At 41.6% G+C, this 19638-nt stretch overlaps 2 protein-coding genes across 8 annotated transcripts in view; both read right to left on the bottom strand.

Moving 5' to 3' along the window:
* Window positions 1–19638, bottom strand: part of RPL23 (ribosomal protein L23) — a 355976-nt gene that overhangs the window by 104252 nt on the left and 232086 nt on the right. The window lies entirely within an intron of this gene.
* Window positions 1–19638, bottom strand: part of FBXO47 (F-box protein 47) — a 34419-nt gene that overhangs the window by 13203 nt on the left and 1578 nt on the right. The window contains exons 2-6 of one of the 2 annotated variants that reach the window (XM_050762743.1): window positions 16547–16750; window positions 15616–15786; window positions 10273–10349; window positions 7417–7494; window positions 4164–4272 (exon numbers count right to left, since the gene is read on the bottom strand). In XM_050762743.1, the coding sequence (XP_050618700.1) occupies window positions 4164–4272; window positions 7417–7494; window positions 10273–10349; window positions 15616–15786; window positions 16547–16727 (616 nt within the window). In that variant the 5' untranslated portion in view covers window positions 16728–16750. The remainder of the gene's footprint in view (window positions 1–4163; window positions 4273–7416; window positions 7495–10272; window positions 10350–15615; window positions 15787–16546; window positions 16751–19638) is intronic. The other variant, XM_050762744.1, reaches the window with a different exon arrangement.

Genomic DNA, 19638 nt, shown 5'->3' on the forward strand with positions numbered 1-19638 from the left:
AGTTCAGTGGCATGATTGATCATAGCTCATTACAACCTTGAACTCCTGAGTTCAAGCAATCCTCCCACCTCAGCCTTCCTAGTAGCTGGGACCACAGGCTAATTTTTTGTAGTTACAGAGGTCTCACTATATTGCTCAGGCTGGTTTTGAACCCCTGGCCTCAAGAGACCTTTCCATCTTAGCCTCCCAAAGTGTTGAGATTACAAAGCATGAGTTACCACACTCAGCTACAAAAATTTTAGATTAACAGCTGGGCGCGGCGGCTCACACTTGTAATCCCGCACTTTGGGAGGCTGAGGCGGGTAGATCACGAGGTCAGGAGATTGAGATATCCTGGCTAACACGGTGAAACCCCATCTTTAGTAAAAATACAAAAAAGTTGGCTGGGTGTGGTGGTGGGCGCCTGTAGTCCCAGCTAGCCGGGAGGCTGAAGCAGGAGAATGGGTGTGAACCCAGCAGGCAGAGTTTGCAGGGAGCCGGGATCACACCACTGCACTCTAGCCTGGGCAACAGAGCCAGAATCCATCTCAAAAAATTTAGATTAACATAGGACTACTTTTTCAAAAGCTTTATTGAGATATAAATCACATACCATACAATTTACCCATTTAAAGTTTGCAATTCAATGGATTTTAGTTTACTCACAGTTATGTGCAGCCATCATCATAGTCAATTTTAGAACATTTTCATCACTTCAAAAAGACATGCTGTTCTTTTTGCTATCATCTTGTTATCTCTCTGTCCTTTACCACCCCCAGCCCTAAGCAACCAATGCTCTACTTTCCATCTCCATGGATTTCCCTATTCTGGATTTTTTTCTTTTTCTTTTTTTTTTGAGACAGAGTCTTGCTCGTCACCCAGGCTGGAGTGCAGTGGTGCGATCTCGGCTCACTGCAACCTCTGTCTCCTGGGTTCAAGCGATGCTCCTGTCTCAGCCTCCTGAGTAGCTGGGATCACAGGCGCTTGTCACCATGCCTGGCTACATTTTTTGTATTTTTAGTAGACATGGGGTTTTGCCATGTTGGCCAGGCTGGTGTCGAACTCTTGACCTTAGGTGATCCACCTGCCTCGGCCTCCCAAGGTGCTGGGATGACAGGTGTGAGCCACCACACCTGGCCCCTATTCTGGATTTTTATATGAATGAAATCATATAGTATGTGGCATTTTGTGACTGGCTTATTTCACCTAATACAGTGTTTTTAAGGTTCATCCATATTGTAGCATGTATCAGCACTTCATTCTTTTTTTTTTTCCTTCAACTTTTATTTTAAGTTCAGGGGTACATGTGCAAGATATGCAGGTTACACAGGCAAATGTGTACCATGGTAGTTTGCTGCACAGATCATTCCATCACCCAGATATTTATTTATTTATTTTTATTATACTTTAAGTTTTGGGATACATGGGCAGAACGTGCAGGTTTGTTACATAGGTATGTGCCATGGTGGTTTGTGCCATGGTGGTTTGCTGCACCTATCAACCCGTCATCTACATTAGGTATTTCTCCTAATATTATCCCTCCCCTTGCCCCCATCCCTCCATCACCTAGATATTAAGTTCAGCATCCATTAGCTATTCTTCCTGATGTTCTCCCTCCCCCAACCCCCACAGCACTTCATTCTTTTTAATGGCCAAATAATATTCTATGGTATGGATGTACTACTACATTTTGTTTATCTATTGACCCATTGATGGACATCTGAGATGTTTCCATCTTTTGGCTGCTATGAATAATGCTGCTATTAACATTCATGTAGGCCAGGCATGGTGGCTCATGCCTGTAATCCCAGCACTTTGGGAGGCTGAGACAGGCCCACTTGAGCCCAGGAGTTTGAGACCAGGCTGGACAACATGGTGAAATCCCATCTCTATAAAAAATACTAAAAAAATTAGCTGGGCATAGTGGTATGTGCCTGTAGTCCCAGCTACTCGGGAGGCTGAGGTTGGAGGATTGCTTGAGCCCAGGAAGTGGAGGTTGCAGTGAGCTGAGATCGTACCTCTGCACTTCAGCCTGGGTGATAGAGCCAGACCCTTTCTCAAAACAAAACAAAACAAAACAATAACAACAAAACCATTCATGCACACGTTTCTCGGTGGACATATGTTTTCATTTATCCTGGGGCTATATACCTAGAAGTGAAATTGATGTATCATATAACTCTATGTTTAATCATTTGAGAAACTGTCAGACTATTTTGCAAAGTGACTGCACCATTTTACATTCCCACCAGCAATATGAGGATTGTTGTCACATTCTCACTAACACTTATTATCTAAATCGAACTTTCTGATTCTAGCCATCCTAACGGAATGTGAAATGGTATATACTATTTCTCTGCTTTTCTGAGACAGTGTCTCATTCTATTGCCCATGCTAGAATGCTGTAGAGCAGTCATGGCTCACTGCAGCCTCAACCTTCAGGGGCTCAAGTGATCCTCCCACTTCAGCCTCCTGAGTAGCTGGGATTACAGGTGTGAGTCACCTTGCCCAGCCTATCACTGTTTTCTTTCGACAGCTTTATTGAAATATAATTTATATACCATACAATTCAACCATTTAAAGTGTGCAATTCAATGGTTTATATTATATTATCAATTTTTTTATATTGTAAAATATAAATCACATAAAATTTGCCATTCTAACCATTTGTAAGTATGCAATTCAGTGGCATCATTTATATTTACACTGTTGTTCAACCACCACACTGTCTATTTCCAAAAGTTTTTCATCACCTCAAACACAAACTCTGTAACTATTAAGCAATAACTCCCCACTCTCCCCTGCCCTCAGCTCCTGGTAACCTCAAATCTACTTTCTGTCTCTATGAATTTGCCTGTTCTAGGTATCTCATGTAAGTAGAACCATACAATATTTGTCCTTGTGTTCCTGGCTTCTCTCACTTAGTATAATGTTTTCAAGGTTCACCCATGTTGCAACATATACCACATTTTGTTTATCCATTCACCTGTTTTGTTTTTTTTTCTGAGACGGAGGGCCTCCTCTGTCACCCAGGCTGGAGTGCAGTGACTGGATCATGCCTGCCTACTTCTTTTTTTTTTTGTAGAGATGGGGATCTCGCTATGTCCCCCATGTTGGTCTCTAACTCCTAGGCTCAAGTCATCTTCCCACCTTGGCCTCCTAAAGTGCTGAGATTATAAGCATGAGTCACTGCCCTCTGCCTGCCATGATTATTCATATACATGTCTCCTTCTGCACATTGTGGGAGTTTCTCAGAGTGAAACAGCTCGATATAAGGTTCTATAATTTAAAAATATGAAATATTTCTGGTATATAGAGAGGTTTACAGGATGCTATAATGAGCTCCTTTGTATCTACCAGCTGGCTTAACGAATAAAAGATCATCAATACAGTTGAAGCCCTCTTTCTCCAATCTCATACTGCTTTTCTACCTCACTGTCTTATTCAGTATTTATCATTCCCTTACATTTCTTTGTCCTTTTGCTATTATGTATGCCACAATTTATTTTTATTTTTATTTTTGAAAAGGGGTCTCTGTTGCCCAGGCTGGAGTGCAGCGGCTTGATCTTGGCTCAGTACAGCCTCAATCTAGTGGGCTCAAGCTATCCTCCCACCTCAGCCTCCTGAGTACCTGGGACTACAGGTACATGCCATCACGGCTGGCTAATTTTTTTTTATTTTTTGTAGAGACAAGATCTTGCTGTCTTGCCCAGTCTGGTCTTGAACTCCTGGCCTCAAGGGATCTTTCTGCCTCGGCTTCCCAAAATGTTGGGACTGCAGTTGTGAACCACAGCACCTGGCCCACTATTTATTTATTTATGGAGACAGGGTCTCACTCTGTTGCCCAGGCTGAGTGCAGTAGTGCGATCACAGCTCACTGCAGCCTCGACCTCCCAGGGTCAAGCGATCCTTTCACCTCAGCCTCCTGAGTAGCTGGGACCACAGGCACACACCACCATGCCCGAATAATTTTTTATTTTTTGTAGAGACAAGGTCTCACTATGTTGCCTAGGCTGCTCTTGAACTTCTGGACTCAAGTGATCCTCCGACTTTGGCTTCCCAAAGTGCTGGGATTTTAGGCATGAGCCACCACACCTGGCCAAAATTACTTTTAATTACATTTTTAAAACTCTCTTTTTTCTATTTTAATCTCTATAAATTATATGCAAATTGTAGTTTTTTACCTGGTTTGCTGCAGACAGCCATTTGCATCTTGCGGCAGAGATTAGTCAGTTCGCATAAGAAATTATAAACGCGATGGCACTCAAGTTCATCCCAACCTGCTGTTAAGGTCTGAGGAAAATAAAGAAAACATTGTGGATATTCAGACTATCAAGTCAAACCATAAGTCACATGAGGCGTGGTGGCTCACGCCTGTAATTCCAACACTTTGGGAGGCCAAGGTGGGCGGATCACCTGTGGTCAGGAGTTTGAGACCAGCCTGGACAACATAGTAAAACCTCGTCTCTACTAAAAGTACAAAAATTAGCCAGGCATGGTGGTGGGCATGTGTAATCCCAGTTACTTGGGAGGCTGAGTCAGAATTGCTTCAACCTGGGAGGCGGAGCTTGCAGTGAGCCGAGATCATGCCATTGCACTCCAGCCTGGGTGACAAGAGCAAAGCTCTGTCACAAAAACAAACAAACAAACAAAACAGGCCAGGCGCGGTGGCTCACACTTGTAATCCCAGTACTTTGGGAGGCCAACGTGGCAGATCATGAGGTCAGGAGATTGAGACCATCCTGGCTAACACGGTGAAACCCTGTCCCTACTAAAAATACAGAAAATTAGCTGGGCACGGTGGCACGCACCTGTAGTCCCAGCTACCTGGGAGGCTGAGACAGGAGAATCACTTGTTCCCAGAGATGGAGATTGCAGTGAGCCGAGATCACACCACTGCACTCCAACCTGGGCAACACAGTGAGACTCCGTATCAAAAAAACAAAAAAAACAAACAACAACAACAAGAACATAAGTCACTACTGCTTTATGAGTGTAACTGTTTTTAGCACATGATCAAGGTGATGTGCAATTTTTACCCATTATGGAACTATCAAATTAATAACAAATTAACATAAACAAAACTTGGAAAGCTCCAAAATTCAGTTTCTTTTTGGTTGGAAAGGAAGTATCTTTTCAGATAACTTTTTTTTTTTTTTTTTTTAGATGGAATCTCACTATGTTGCCCAGGCTGGAGTGCAACGGACAGAACTTTTTTATTTGTTTGTTTGAGAAGGTTTAAATGGTACTGAATCCTGAACTTTGACAATGTGAGGCAAATAACCAAAACCCTGAACACAGTTTAGATATCTGACTTACAACCATGCTATGGCTTTAAGACTAGAGTAGAATCCCTTTGACACCCGCAGTTGTCATTTATGATATTGCTTATAAATGAGAATGATCCAATTTCAATGTGACAATTCTGAGCATTTATGTATGACTTTTTTTCCAGAGATGGGGTTTTACCATGTTGGTCAGGCTGGTCTTGAACTCCTGACCTCAGGTGATCGGCCTGCCTCAGACTCCCAAAGTGCTGGAATTACAGGTGTGAGCAACTGTGCCTGGCTATTTATGACTTTTGAACGTCAACAACCAAAAATCTTTTATTGGCTGGGCACAGTGACTCACGCCTGTAATCCTAGCACTTTGGGAGGCCGAGGCAAGTGGATTACTTGAGGTCAGGAGTTTGAAACCAGCCTGGCCAACATGGTGAAACCCTGTCTCTACTAAAAACACATACACACACACACAATAGCTAGGTGTGGTGGCAGGCCCCTGTAATCCCAGCTACTTGGGAGGCTGAGGCAGGAGAATCACTTGAACCCAGGAGGCCGAGGTTGCAGTGAGCTGAAATCGTGTCACTGCACTCCGGCCTGGGCGACAGAGCGAGACTCCATCTCAAAAAAGAAAAAAAAAAAATTAATCTGGCTGGTCGTGGTGGCTAACGTCTGCAATCCCAGCACTTTGGCAGGCTGAGGCGGGAGGATCACCTGAAGTCAGGAGTTTGAGACCAGCCTGACCAACATGGCGAAACCTTGTCTCTACTAAAAATACAAAAATTAGCTGGGTGTGGTAGCACATACCTGTAATCCCAGCTACTCGGGAGGCTGAGGCAGGAGAATTGCTTGAACCTGGGAGGCGGAGGCTGCAGTGAGCCGAGACTGTGCTACTGCACTCCAACCTGGGTGACAGAGCGAGACTCTGCCTCAAAAATAAATAAATAAATAAATAAATAAATAAAAATTAATCTTATTCCCTGTGGAAGGACATATAAGAAACTGATAACTGATTACTTCTGGTGAAGGGAACTCAGTGGACAAGGAGAGAGACTAACTTTTTACTTTATACATTGTGTACCATTGTAAATGTACATGAATATATACATATGTATTACATGTCCCAAAGAAAGAAAGAAACAAGTAAAAAACAAAATTAAATAAGAAAAATCTGTCTTGGAAGAGGATTAGTAAGGGCTTAGACCCCTGCAATCTGGGTGAGTACGAGTTGGTGGCTGGTAGGCTGAGCACAGCAAGATTCTTACGGGTGCCTCACAAGGTTGTTGTAAATGTAAATTAGTCAATACATGTTGTCGGGTGTGGTAGCTCACACTCGTAATCTCAGCACTTTGGGAGGCAGAGGTGAGTGGATTGCTTGAGGTCAGGAGTTCGAGACCAGCCTGACCAACATGTTGAAACCCTGTCTCTACTAAAAATACAAACAAATAATTAGCCAGGCGTGGTGGCGGGTGCCTGTAATCCCAGCTACTCAGGAGGCTGAGGCAGGAGAATCGCTTGAACCTGAGAGGCGGAGGTTTCAGTGAGCTGAGATCATGCCATTGTACTCCAGGCTTGGTGACAGAGTAAGACTCTGTCTCAAAAAATAAATAAATAAATAAATAAATAAAAATTAATCAACACATGTAAACTACTTAGAACAGTGTTTGGCACATAGTAAGCTGAGTAAACGCTAATTATTATCTTCTTTGTTTACAATATAAAAGATCAGTCAAAATGTTCTTGAATTAATACAACTGATTACTAATATCACACCTTAAATAACTAGCCCAAGACTAAACTCATTATATAGATAGATATAGATACACACATGCACACACACCACCCCATAATATTTCTAATCTTTACAACTAGTAGAAACTTTGAGGACACTAATTCTTCAGGAAGAGTAACCTTCATTCAGCATGTAGAATGGTTTGGGGTATAAATAAATGTCAAACATTTTTTACCACTGAGAAATTCAAAACGAAAATCTGAGATAGCAAACATTATTAGATTAATACATTCTCAAATCTTTATTTTATTTTGCTCTTTTTAAGATTATTATAACTTTATTAACCTATGAAAAGAGAGACTGGATATTCTATTTGTTAGCAGTTCCAAAGGTATCCCTTTTCTTCTCTGATTAAAAAAAATGTACCTGTAAAAACATGCCATAACATGTTAATCCTAAACACTGCATAGGAGCTGCACAGCCATTGAATTTAAAGCAGGAAACCTGTAAAGAGAACAATGTTAATACCTCCTTGTTGGTGAAACTATAGTTTGACAATAGTGGAACAATGGTTTGACATTCAAATTTAATGGAAATAAGCAAGAATTTTTTCAGCACCTATTCTGATCAGCATTGTGTTCCATAGGTGGGGATTATAAAAGTAGTATAAAAGTCTCAGCCGGGCGCAGTGTCTGACGCCTGTAATCCCAGCACTTTGGGAGGCCGAGGCGGGCGGATCATGAGGTCAGGGGATCGAGACCATCCCGGCTAACACGGTGAAACCCCGTCTCTACTAAAAATACACAAAAAATAGCCGGGCGTGGTGGTGGGCGCCTGTAGTCCCAGCTACTCTGGAGGCTGAGGCAGGAGAATGGCATGAACCCTGGAGGCGGAGCTGGCAGTGAGCCGAGACGGCGCCATGGCACTCCAGCCTGGGTGACAGAGCGAGACTCCGTCTCAAAAAGAAAAAAAAAAAAAAAATCTCTACTCTCAAAGAAGTTCACAATTTATTTAATAATAACAATAATTTTTTATTTTTATTTTTTATGACTGAGTCTTGCTCTGTCACCCAGGCTGGAGTGCAGTGGCATAATTTTGGCTCACTGAAGCTTCCGCCCCCTGGGTTCAAGCGATTCTCATGCCTTAGCCTCCCAAGTAGCTGGAATTACAGACACCTCCAGGCCTGGCTAATTTTTGTACTTTTAGTAGAGATGGGGTTTCACCATGTTGGCCAGGCTGGTCTTGAACTCCTGACTTCAGGTGATCCACCTGCCTCAGCCTTCCAAAGTGCTAGGATTACAGGTGCGAGCCACCGTGCCCTGCAAAGGTTTTATACAAGAAGTTATGAGGCTGGGCGCGGTGGCTTATGCCTATAATACCAGCACTTTGGGAGGCTGAGTTGGGTGGATCACTTGAGGTCAGGAATTTGAGACCAGCCTGACCAATATGAAGAAACCCTGTCTCTACTAAAAATACAAAAATTAGTTGGGTGTGGTGACAGGTGCCTGTAGTCCCAGCTACTTGGGAGGCTGAGACAAGAGAATTGCTTGAACCCAGGAGGCAGAGGTTGCAGTGAGCCAAGGTCGTGCCACTGCACTCCAGCCTGGGTGACAGGGGGAGACTACATCTCAAAAAAAAAAAAAAAAAAAAAAGAGAAAGTTCTGTTGGCCAGGCGTGGTGGCTCACGCCTGTAATCCCAGCACTTTGGGAGGCCGAGGCGTGGATCACCAGGTCAGGAAATTGAGACCATTCTAACATGGTGAAACCCCGCCTCTACTAAAAATACAAAAAATTGGCCGGGTGCTGTGGCTCACGCCTGTAATCCCAGCACTTTGGGAGGCCGAGGTGGGCGGACCACGAGGTCAGGAGTTCGAGATCAGCCTGACCAACATGGTGAAACTCTGTCTCTACTAAAAATACAAAAATTAACTGGGCATGGGGGCACACGCCTGTAATCCCAGCTACTTGGGATGCTGAGGCAGAAGAATCACTTGAACCTGGGAGGCAGAGGTTGCAGTGAGCTGAGATCATGCCACTGCACTCTAGCCTGGGCAGCAGAGCGAGACTCCATCTACAAAAAAAAAAAAATTAGCCAGGCGTGGTGACACATGCCTGTAATCCCAGCTACTCGGGAGGCCAAGGCAGGAGAAGTGCTTGAACCTAAGAGGCGGAGGTTGCAGTGAGTCATGATAGTGCCACTGCACTCCAGCCTGGGCGACAGAGTGAGACTCCGTCTCAAAAAAAGAAAACCATATTTATGAATGTGATGCTTTAGGAAGAGTAATCTTGATTCAGCATACAGAATGCTTTGGGGAGTAATGAATTGGATAACAGAAAGGTCATCTGGGAAGCTGCAATAATAATACAGACCAGAACTCAATGTAAATGCTGACACGAAAAAGTTGGCAGGGCAAGGTGGCTCATGCTTGTAATCCCAGCACTTTGGGAGGCCAAGGTGGGCAGATTGCCTGAGGTCAGGAGTTCAAGACCAGACTGTTCAACAGGGCTAAACCCCATCTCTACTAAAAGTACAAGAATTAGCCAGGCATGGTGGTGGGTGACTGTAATCCCAGCTACTCGGGAGGCTGAGGCAGGAGAATAGCTTGAACCCAGGAGGTGGAGGTTGCAGTGAGCCGAGATCACGCCGCTGCACTCCAGTCTGGGTGACAAAAGCGAGACTCTGTCTCAACAACAACAACAAAAAAAAAAAAAGAAAAGAAAAAGTCAGTGTATCAGAAACAGTAGATACCACTGAGTGTTGAACTGAACCATCAAGAGTTGGACGTATACTTGGATTTGTATATGAAAGTCTTATAAAGAGACTATGCTCAAACATATTGATACACATTTCCAAGTCTATTATCATAAAATGTTTGTTGTTTTATATATTAAAAACACTTTCCTATGTTTCTATACATTTAAACAATAAAATCTCAACATTCAGAAATTATTTCACTTTAATATAATATCTGAATCACTACTTTAAAACTTCCTTAGGATTTGTATGAGGTGTAAAATACACTTTATACTCTGAGAAACCTAATAAACTTCAATGATGTGCTTAGTTATATATGAAAATGGTTTTATAATAAGTGAAAGATTACTATATTTTGACATTATATAATCTCTAAGTACTTGGTAAAATATTAGACTATCATAAATCAATTTTTTAGTGCTAATTCATGAAATTCTACTAATACAGAGTAAAATGAGCATGAGATAATAAAATAATATCTTTACTGGAAATCAAGATTGTAAACTAATTTAGAAGTATGATCTTACTTCTGTGAGTATCTTGTGAATGTACTTTAGCCTTTCCTTGGTGGGTAGCAGCAATGTACATCTTTTAAACAGTAGACCTAAGAAAGTAAAGAGACATAAGAAAAAATGACAACAATACAATTAAGAATATCAATAGAGCACAGAATAATGTTTCCTGAAAGTCAAGTGTGGTATATCACAGTGGACTATGAGTTGATATGGTTTTTAAGAGAAAGTTTGGGAGGAAGGGTGCAAAACACTTTCCATTTATGGTATTTAACAAGTGACTCTGATGCTCGTCTAAGAGGCCTTGGCATAAAATCTTGCAAAAAATTGTTAAATTGCTTCTATAGGACACGTGGAAAAATACATAGAGTATAAAAGATACAATAATAAAGACACGCTAGAGAAATTTTATTTTGCCTTTATTCCATAGAAAGCAGATTTCAGCATCTCTTGAAATTAACCTCATATCCATATCCACAAAGGAAAATGTTTTAAGAGTTGCTAATCTGAAACATGGAAAGAATGAGAAAACAGATTTTTCTTTTTTTTTTTTTTCTTGAGACAAGGTCTTACTCTGTTGCCCAGGCTGAAGTGTGGTGGCATGCCATCATGACTTACTGCAGTCTTGATCTTCTGGGCTCAAGTGATCCTCCCACTTCAGCTTCCCAAGTAACTAGGACCACAGGCATGTGCCACCAAGCCCAGCTAATTTTATTTATTTTTTCTTGATACAGGATCTCACTCTGTCACCAGGATGAAATGCAGTGGCGTGATCTCTGCTTACTGCAACCTCCATCTCCCAGGTTCAAGTGATTATTCTGCCTCAGTCTCCTGAGTAGCTGGGACTACAAGTGCACAACGCCATGCCCAGCTAATTTATGTATTTTTAGAGACGAGGTTTCATCATGTTGGCCAGGATGGTCTCGATGTCCTGACCTCATGATCTGCCTGCCTCGGCCTCCCAAAGTGCTGGGATTACAGGTGTGAGCCACCATGCCCAGCCCAAGCTCAGCTAATTTTTAAAAAAACATTTTTTTTTCGTAGAGATGGGTTCTTGCTTTGTTGCCCAGGCTGGTCTTGAATTCCTGGGCTCAAGTAATCCTTCCACCTTGGCCTCACAAAGCACTGGGATTAAATTGCATTGGGCTGAGAAAACAGGTTTTGTATCCCTCTCTCCAAATACAAAAATTTAAGTCATAAGTACTTAAAATTTCAGAGGCTAGATTTTTTTCTTTTTTTCACAGAAAGTATCCAGTTAGGATGAAATATCCATTTATTCCTTCTAAGATATCCTTTTATGGGACTTGCATGCTAAGAATGTATAGGATTTTGTGTACAGATACTTTAAAAAGAAAAAAAAAAACTCAGTTTCTCAGTGAGATATATAATGTGAGCTACAGTGACAGGAAGTGTATGATTTGTTTCCTCTAACTTTAAACGTTCTATTTTCCTAAAATGGCAATACATTGTTAACATTCCTATGAGGGCAAATGTCCTCAAACTAAATAGAAGATATATGGTAGGAAAATATATACCTGAACCTCATGACGTTTTTCAGCTTTCATCTTCTCTGTATTTACTTTTTTACATAAGATTATAATTACTTTACATAATTCTGAAGAATCTATAGGAATCTAACTTATTTTTAGAAGTTGCTATGTTTGAGTAACACATGAACAGAATTGAGTTTTAAACATAAACCCTCTTTATTTTTGTATATAAAGACATTTTTCATACTTGACAACTAAGGGAAAAGAAAAAAAAGACATTTTTCAGTGTTTAGTTTTTAAGCTGAGTTCTTTCCCTTTCATACTTCGGTATCCAGTTTCACAGCACATCATAACTAAGGAATTCTAGGCATTAATTCTTAGAATTCTACTCCTGGGCACAATTGATCCTCCTGCCTCAGCCTCCTGAGTATCTGGGACTACAGGCACGTGTGACTGCATCCAGCCTTATTTTGGTATGCTGATTGCCTAATATAAAACTCCTATTTTTAAGGATCACAACTTACCATAAAATCCAATACCGGCTGTTTAAAAAAAAAAAAAAAAAAAAAAAAAGAAAACCATAGGTGCTCTGCTATACCCTTTAGAGACTTTTTTAAAGTTCTTCCCTAAATAGAGTCAGATGTAATGTTCTTTCCACATTGGCCATCTGCTCTGTTTTACATGAAGAAGCAAATTAAAACTTATAGTTGGCCGAATACGGTGGCTCACGCCTGTAATCCCAGCACTTTGGGAGGCTGAGGAGGGCAGATCACTTGAGGACAGGAGTTCGAGACCAGCCTGGCCAACATAGTGAAACCCTGTCTCTACTAATACAAAAATTAGCTAGGCATGGTGGTGCATGCCTGTAATCCCAGTTACTGGAGATGCTGAGGCACGAGAATCGCTTGAACCCAAGAGGCGGAGGTTGCAGTGAGCCGAGGTTGTGCCACTGCACTCCAGTCTGAGCGACAGAGTGAGACTGCCTCAAAAAAAAAAAAAAAAAAAATTCTTCAAAGCATTTTTTGTGTGTGTGTGTGTGTGTGTGTGTGTGTGTGTGTGTGTATGAATATGAGACGGGGTCTCACTCTGTTGCCAAGGCCAGAGTGCATTTTTTTTTTTTTTTTTGAGACGGAGTCTTGCTCTGTCGCCCAGGCTGGAGTGCAGTGGCCGGATCTCGGCTCACTGCAAGCTCCGCCTCCCGGGTTCACGCCATTCTCCTGCCTCAGCCTCCCGAGTAGCTGGGACTACAGGCGCCCGCCACCTTGCCCGGCTAGTTTTTTGTATTTTTTAGTAGAGACGGGGTTTCACCGTGTTAGCCAGGATGGTCTTGATCTCCTGACCTCATGATCCGCCCGTCTCGGCCTCCCAAAGTGCTGGGATTACAGGCTTGAGCCACCGCGCCCGGCCCAGAGTGCATTTTCAAAATCGACTCACTGCAGCCTCGACCTTTGGGGCTCAAGTAATCCTCCCACCTCAGCCTCCTGAGTAGCTGGGACAACAGGTTTGTCCTCTAATTTGTTTCCTCTAACTTTAAACGTTCTATTTTCCTAAAATGGCAATACATTGTTAACATTCCTATGAGGGCAAATATCCTCAAACTAAAAATAAGATTTATGGTAAGAAAATATATACCTGAACCTCATGACTTTTTTCAGCTTTCAGCTGGGCCACCATGCCCAGATAATTTTTTATTTTTTTGTAGAAATGGGGATCTCCCTATGTTGCCCAGGCTGGTCTTGAACTCCTGGGCTCAAGCGATCCTCCCACCTTGGCTTCCCAAAGTGCTGGGATTACAGGCATGAGCCACTGAGCCCGGCCCAAAGCACAGCATTCTGAAAATCTTATTTTAATGTCTGAAAACAAGCTGGATACAGTCACACATGCCTGTAGTTTCAGATACTCAGGAGACTGAGGAAGGAGGATCGATTGTGCCCAGGAGTACAGGCCAGCCTGGGCAACACTGCAAGATCCCATCTCAAAAAAAAAAAAAAAGTAAAAACAATAACAGATCAGGTAAGAATGACAACATGAGAAAATGGTAAGTATATGAAACATTTACTTAAAGAATTAGTCATAAATGAAGTGTTTGCATCAAAATTAAACAGAAAGTTGAAATCATTACATGAATAAAACCATTTAAAAAAGCTATTAAGATCAATACATATTTGTACTTTTTACTGAATTACACATATTATTGTCTTAGTGTTTTTGTCAGTTTAAGCAATTGAGACTTGATCAGGGAGAAATATTTCTTTCAGATCAAAACCAAAGTATAAGCTCTACTGTATTACCCAGGTACCACTTCCTCTACAACTAATGATGAACTGAAAATAATTCTTTTTTTTTGAGTTGCAGTCTCACTTTGTCACCTAGGCTGGAGTGCAGTGGTGTGACCTCAGCTCACTGCAACCTCCATTTCCTGGGTTCAAGCAATTGTCCTGCCTCAGCCTCCTAAGTAGCTAGGACTACAGGCATGTGCCACCATGCCCAGCTAATTTTTGTATCTTTAGTAGAGACAGGGTTTCGCCATGTTGGCCAGAGTAGTCTTGAACTCCTGACCTCAGGTGATCTGCCTGCCTTGGCCTCTCAAAGTTCTGGGAATACAGGTGTGAGCCACTGTGGCCAGCCGAAAAATTACATTTATAATGAGAAGTAGGAAAAAGTAGTTTCCATATTCTGTTACAGGCTTTAGTAAGCCTAATCATAAATACTGAAACCAATGACACTGTAATCAGATCACATACTTTTCTTTCATTTGGTCTTTTTTTTTTTTTTTTTTTTTTTTTTTGAGACGGAGTCTCGCTCTGTCGCCCAGGCTGGAGTGCAGTGGCGCGATCTCGGCTCACTGCAAGCTCCGCCTCCCGGGTTCACGCCATTCTCCTGCCTCAGCCTCCCGAGTAGCTGGGACTACAGGCGCCCACAACCGTGCCCGGCTAATTTTTTGTATTTTTAGTAGAGACGGGGTTTCACCGTGGTCTCGATCTCCTGACCTTGTGATCCGCCCGCCTCGGCCTCCCAAAGTGCTGGGATTACAGGCGTGAGCCACCGCGCCCGGCTCATTTGGTCTTATTCAAATACACAGGTAATCATCAAATACATTTTGATGTATTTACATATCCACATACTCTTATTATCTTAAATCTAAGCATCCTTGGGCTACTAAAAGGCAGTATTCACTTAACTTACTGTTACGCCTTTATTTAAATCACACCATCTTGATATTTGGTTTTATTGCCATGCTTTGATGAATTATAAAGTGGTTTCAAATCGGTGTCATTAGTCAAGTCAAAATTAGAATTTTACTTCAGCACTCTCAGGGACAATGAAATCAATGAATGGAGCAAAAAACATAAATGATTATAAATTAAGGAAGAAAGATTATACAGAATTTGCTTTGATAAGGTCAGTTTAATTATAGCTTAATGACTTACTAGATGTACTTAAAAACCACAGTTTCTGGTGAGAGGATAAATAATCTTCCATAATAATGTGTTTAAATTTCTATTTTTAAGGACTAGATTATGGTTGAAAGGGAAAAGAGGTAAAGAGATAAAACTCATTCGATCTACAGGAAGTGACACATAGAAAATACATCAATTTCCTAAACTAATAAGCCACTAGACGTTAAGCATAGGTGACGTTGTATCTATATGAAATCACAAGAATTGACACTTTACATCAAAATGCATTTTCTCACCTTTAAAGATAACTGGTTAAGGGAGTGTTCTCACACTAAAGAGTAAAAGCATCATAGAAGCGCACATTTTGGAATATATTCCATTTCCTACTGGCCTTACAGATTGTATACTAAGTTTCTCTTAATTAAGCACAGTTCTTTACTTGTTGCGATTCTCATTACATAAGTTACCTAGAGATCTGTAGTGCTCCAGTATAGCAGAGTCTTGTCTCCTGTCAGGCAGCTCAAGGTTATGAAAGTCCTGTAGTAAAAGTCTTTTGCTTCCTGATGAGGTTGAGATATAATTAATAATGTGTTGGCTGACTGTTTTGGACACCATGCTTAGCATGCTGATATCCTTCACTACCAAAAGAAATATATATGTGTATGTATCAATGGCTTAAATGCAAGAACATCACTATTAACACAGTCTATTAACTTATAGGTTAACTAAATCATCATCACTATCACCATCATCATCTCATTGGGAAAAAAGGGAAAAATCTTAAAATTGTTTAAAATCCAGTTCTCAATGAATTAGAAACATGTTTGGATTTACCAATCAAGGTACTATGTCATAATTACAGGCATGTTTTCAAGAGTTTAAGTATTGCCGTGTTCAAAGGAAGATTTAAAAAAATTAACTTAGGGCTAGGCGCAGTGACTCACGCCTGTAATCCCAGCACTTCGGGAGGCCAAGGCGGGAGGATCACCTGAGGTTGGGAGTTCGAGACCAGACTGACCAACATGGGGAAACTCCGTTTCTACTAAAAATACAAAATTAGCCAGGCATGGTGGCGCATGCCAGCTATTCGGGAGGCTGAGGCAGGAGAATAGCTTGAACCTGGGAAGGTTGTGGTGAGCTGAGATTACACCATTGCACTCCAGCCTGGGCAACAAGAGCAAAACTCCATCTCAAAATAATAATAATAATAATAATAATTTAAGTATTGTGCTTTCTTATTGTACTCCTTATCTGACAATAATGAAACTTTAGAAAATAAACACTTAACATGAATGTCATTAACATTTTAGCATGGCCCATGATGACAAACTAGTTCTTGGGAAAACTTAAAATAGCCTAGTGTCTTTTGTAGGCTATTCATAAGTTCCCAAACCTCACCTGACAAATATTTTAAAATTATCTGGAATATTTCCAATGGTAAGGCTTTAAAATTTCCAAATGTTGATATGGGTTGAAAGCCTGAGCCAAGGGTCTTGGAACAACAGCTGGTTTGACGATTACTACGTCTAAGTTTCTGGTTGGGAATCAAAGTGAAATTGGTATTTATTCTGGATGCCATTCTTCTTGTCTCATAAATTTATCCTGGTCAGAAAAACAAAATACAAGAGACAAGAAAGAAAGGAAGTTAAAGCAAGGAAGAGTTTTTTTTTGTTTTTTGTTTTTTAACAAAGAGGTTGACAGTATGATATGCAATAGCTGTTTCTCCGTATTTACAAAAGATTTTTGGTTTTTTTTTTTTTTTTTTTGAGACGGAGTCTTGCTCTGTTGCCTAGGCTGGAGTGCAATGGCGTAATCTCAGTTCACTGCAACCTCCGCCTCCCGGGTTCAAGTGGTTCTTCTGCTTCAGCCTCCTGAGCAGCTGGGATTATAGTCAAGCGCCACCATGCCCAGCTAATTTTGTATTTTTAGTAGAGACAGGGTTTTGTCATGTTGGCCAGGAAGGTCTCGAACTCCTGACCTCAGGAGATCTGCCCTCCTCAGCCTCCCAAAGTGCTGGGATTACAGGCATGAGCCACTGAGCCTGGCCCCACTTACTTTATTACAGCTAAAATTTAAATAGTTTTAAAGTCTCTATTTTCATCTCTTTTTTTATTGTTTCGAACAAAAAAACTCAGTACTCAGTTTTAAAGAAATAGAAAAACATTACTATGAAATTTTAAAGCTACATTAATATTTTGACTTTTTAAAAGAATATATGCTGGGTGTGGTGGCTCATGTCTGTAATCCTAACACAAAAAAGTAGGTGGCATTACTATTACCAATTATGTGCTGTATAATACTCAAATAAGCAGTGAATTAAAGTCTTTCTTCTTTTCTTTGTTGGTTTTTATTTTTTTGTCAGTCTTGCTCTGTTGCCCAGGCCGGAGTACAGTGGCATGATGAGAGCTCATTGCAGCCTCGAACTCCTGGGCTCAAACAATCCTCCTGTCTCAGCCTCCTGAGTAGCTGGGACTACAGGCACAGAGCCACCATTCCCAGCTAAAGAAAAAAAAAAATTTTTTTGGCCGGGCACGGTGGCTCACGCCTGTAATCCCAGCACTGTGGGAGGCCGAGGTGGGCAGATCACAAGGTTAGGAGATCAAGACCATCCTGGCTAATACAGTGAAACCCCATCTCTACTAAAAATACAAAAATTAGCCGAGCGTAGTGGCGGGTGCCTGTAGTCCCAGCTACTCAGGAGGTTGAGTCAGGAGAATGGCGTGAACCCGGGAGATGGAGTGCAGTGAGCTGAGACCGTGCCACTGCTCTCCAGCCTGGGTGACAAAGTGAGACTCCATTTCAAAAAAAAAAAAAAAAAAAAAAGAAAAAAATTTTTTGTAGAGGCAGGGCAGTGTCTGCCTGTGTTGCCTAACCTGGTCTTGAACTCCTGAGCTCAAGTGATCCTCCCACCTCAGTCTCCCAAAATGCTGGGATTATAGGCATGAGCCACTGTGTGTTCATAAGACTAGAACAAATACATGAATAGTAATAATTCTTTCCTCAATTCCACCTTCTATTAATAACAGTCACTGGCTGAGCGAGGTGACTCACACCTATAATCTCCGCACTTTGGGAGGCAGAGGTGGGCGGATCACCTGGGGTCAAGAGTTCGAGACCAGCCTGGCCAAGATGGTGAAACCCCAGCTCTACAAAAAATACAAAAATTAGCCAGGGATGGCAGTGTACACCTGTAATCCCAGCTACTTGGGAGGCTGAGGCAGGAGAATTGCTGGAACCCGGGAGGCGGAGGTTGCTGTGAGCCCAGCTACTCTGAAGGCTGAGGCATAAGAATCGCTTGAATCCGGGAGGCAGAGGTTGCAATGAGCTGAGATCATGCCATTGCACTCCAGCTTGGGGCAACAGAGTGAGATTTGGTCTCAACAAACCAACCAACAAACAAAAAATAATTGTCACTGATGAATCTTAGGGCCTATACAACTTGATTTCAAAGATAAATATTTCTTAAACTCATTAAACGTAACTTATTAAAATTACTGACTATTTACTTACACTAAATAATTTTTTTTTGATGGATTATTGCTCTATTGCCCAGGCTGGAGTGCAGCAACACGATGCGCTCTCAGCTCACTGCAACCTCCGCCTCCCAGGTTCAAGTGATTCTCCTGCCTCAGCCTTCCAAGTAGCTGGGATTACAGGCGTGTGTCACCTCACCCGGCTAATTTCTGTATTTTTAGTAGAGGCGGGTTTTCACCATGTTGGTCAGGCTGGTCTGGAACTGCTGACCTCAGGTGATCCACCGGCCTTGGCCTCCCAAAGTACTAGGATTACAGGCGAGAGCCACCGCGCCCGCCTATTACACTAAATAATTATTTAAACACGTGTACCACACAGTGACTTTGTGTCACTCTATGGCTCTAATTCAGAAAACAATGTCTTTTGTGTATATATACATATATGCATAATTACAACTCCAATAGAAGGCTCCTTGTTTCTGAAGTAACAACTAAGACATTTTCATCAAAGATATATAATTGTATCTGGCTAAAAGGCATTTTCTCCTTTCCTACAGAATTGCTAAAGTAACATTGTTACTTATTCATCTTGAAAGGTTACATATCAACTTACATCAATTTAAAATTGGTTACACATTTGAAAACATAACAAAGAAATTTAGTGCTTAGTGAAAAGTACACTCTGAACCTCCTTTGAAACCATACCACAGCGCTTGGGGACAGTATTGAGTGAACACTTAAATTAGGAGATATTTTAAAATTATCATTAAAATAATACAAATAGGCCGGGCATGGTGGCTCACGCCTTAATCCCAGCGTTTTGGGAGGCCAAGGCCGGTGGATCACGAGGTCAGGAGATCGAGTTCACCCTGGTTAACACGGTGAAACTCCTTCTCTACTAAAAACAAAACAAAACAAAAAAACAAAAAATTAGCTGGGCGTGGTGGCACGCACCTGTAGTCCCAGCTACTCCGGAGGCTGAGGCAGGAGAATCCCTTGAACCCGGGAGGCGGAGGT

This window comes from Macaca thibetana, chromosome 16 (assembly GCF_024542745.1).
Source record: "Macaca thibetana thibetana isolate TM-01 chromosome 16, ASM2454274v1, whole genome shotgun sequence".
Taxonomy (NCBI): Eukaryota; Metazoa; Chordata; class Mammalia; order Primates; family Cercopithecidae; genus Macaca; species Macaca thibetana.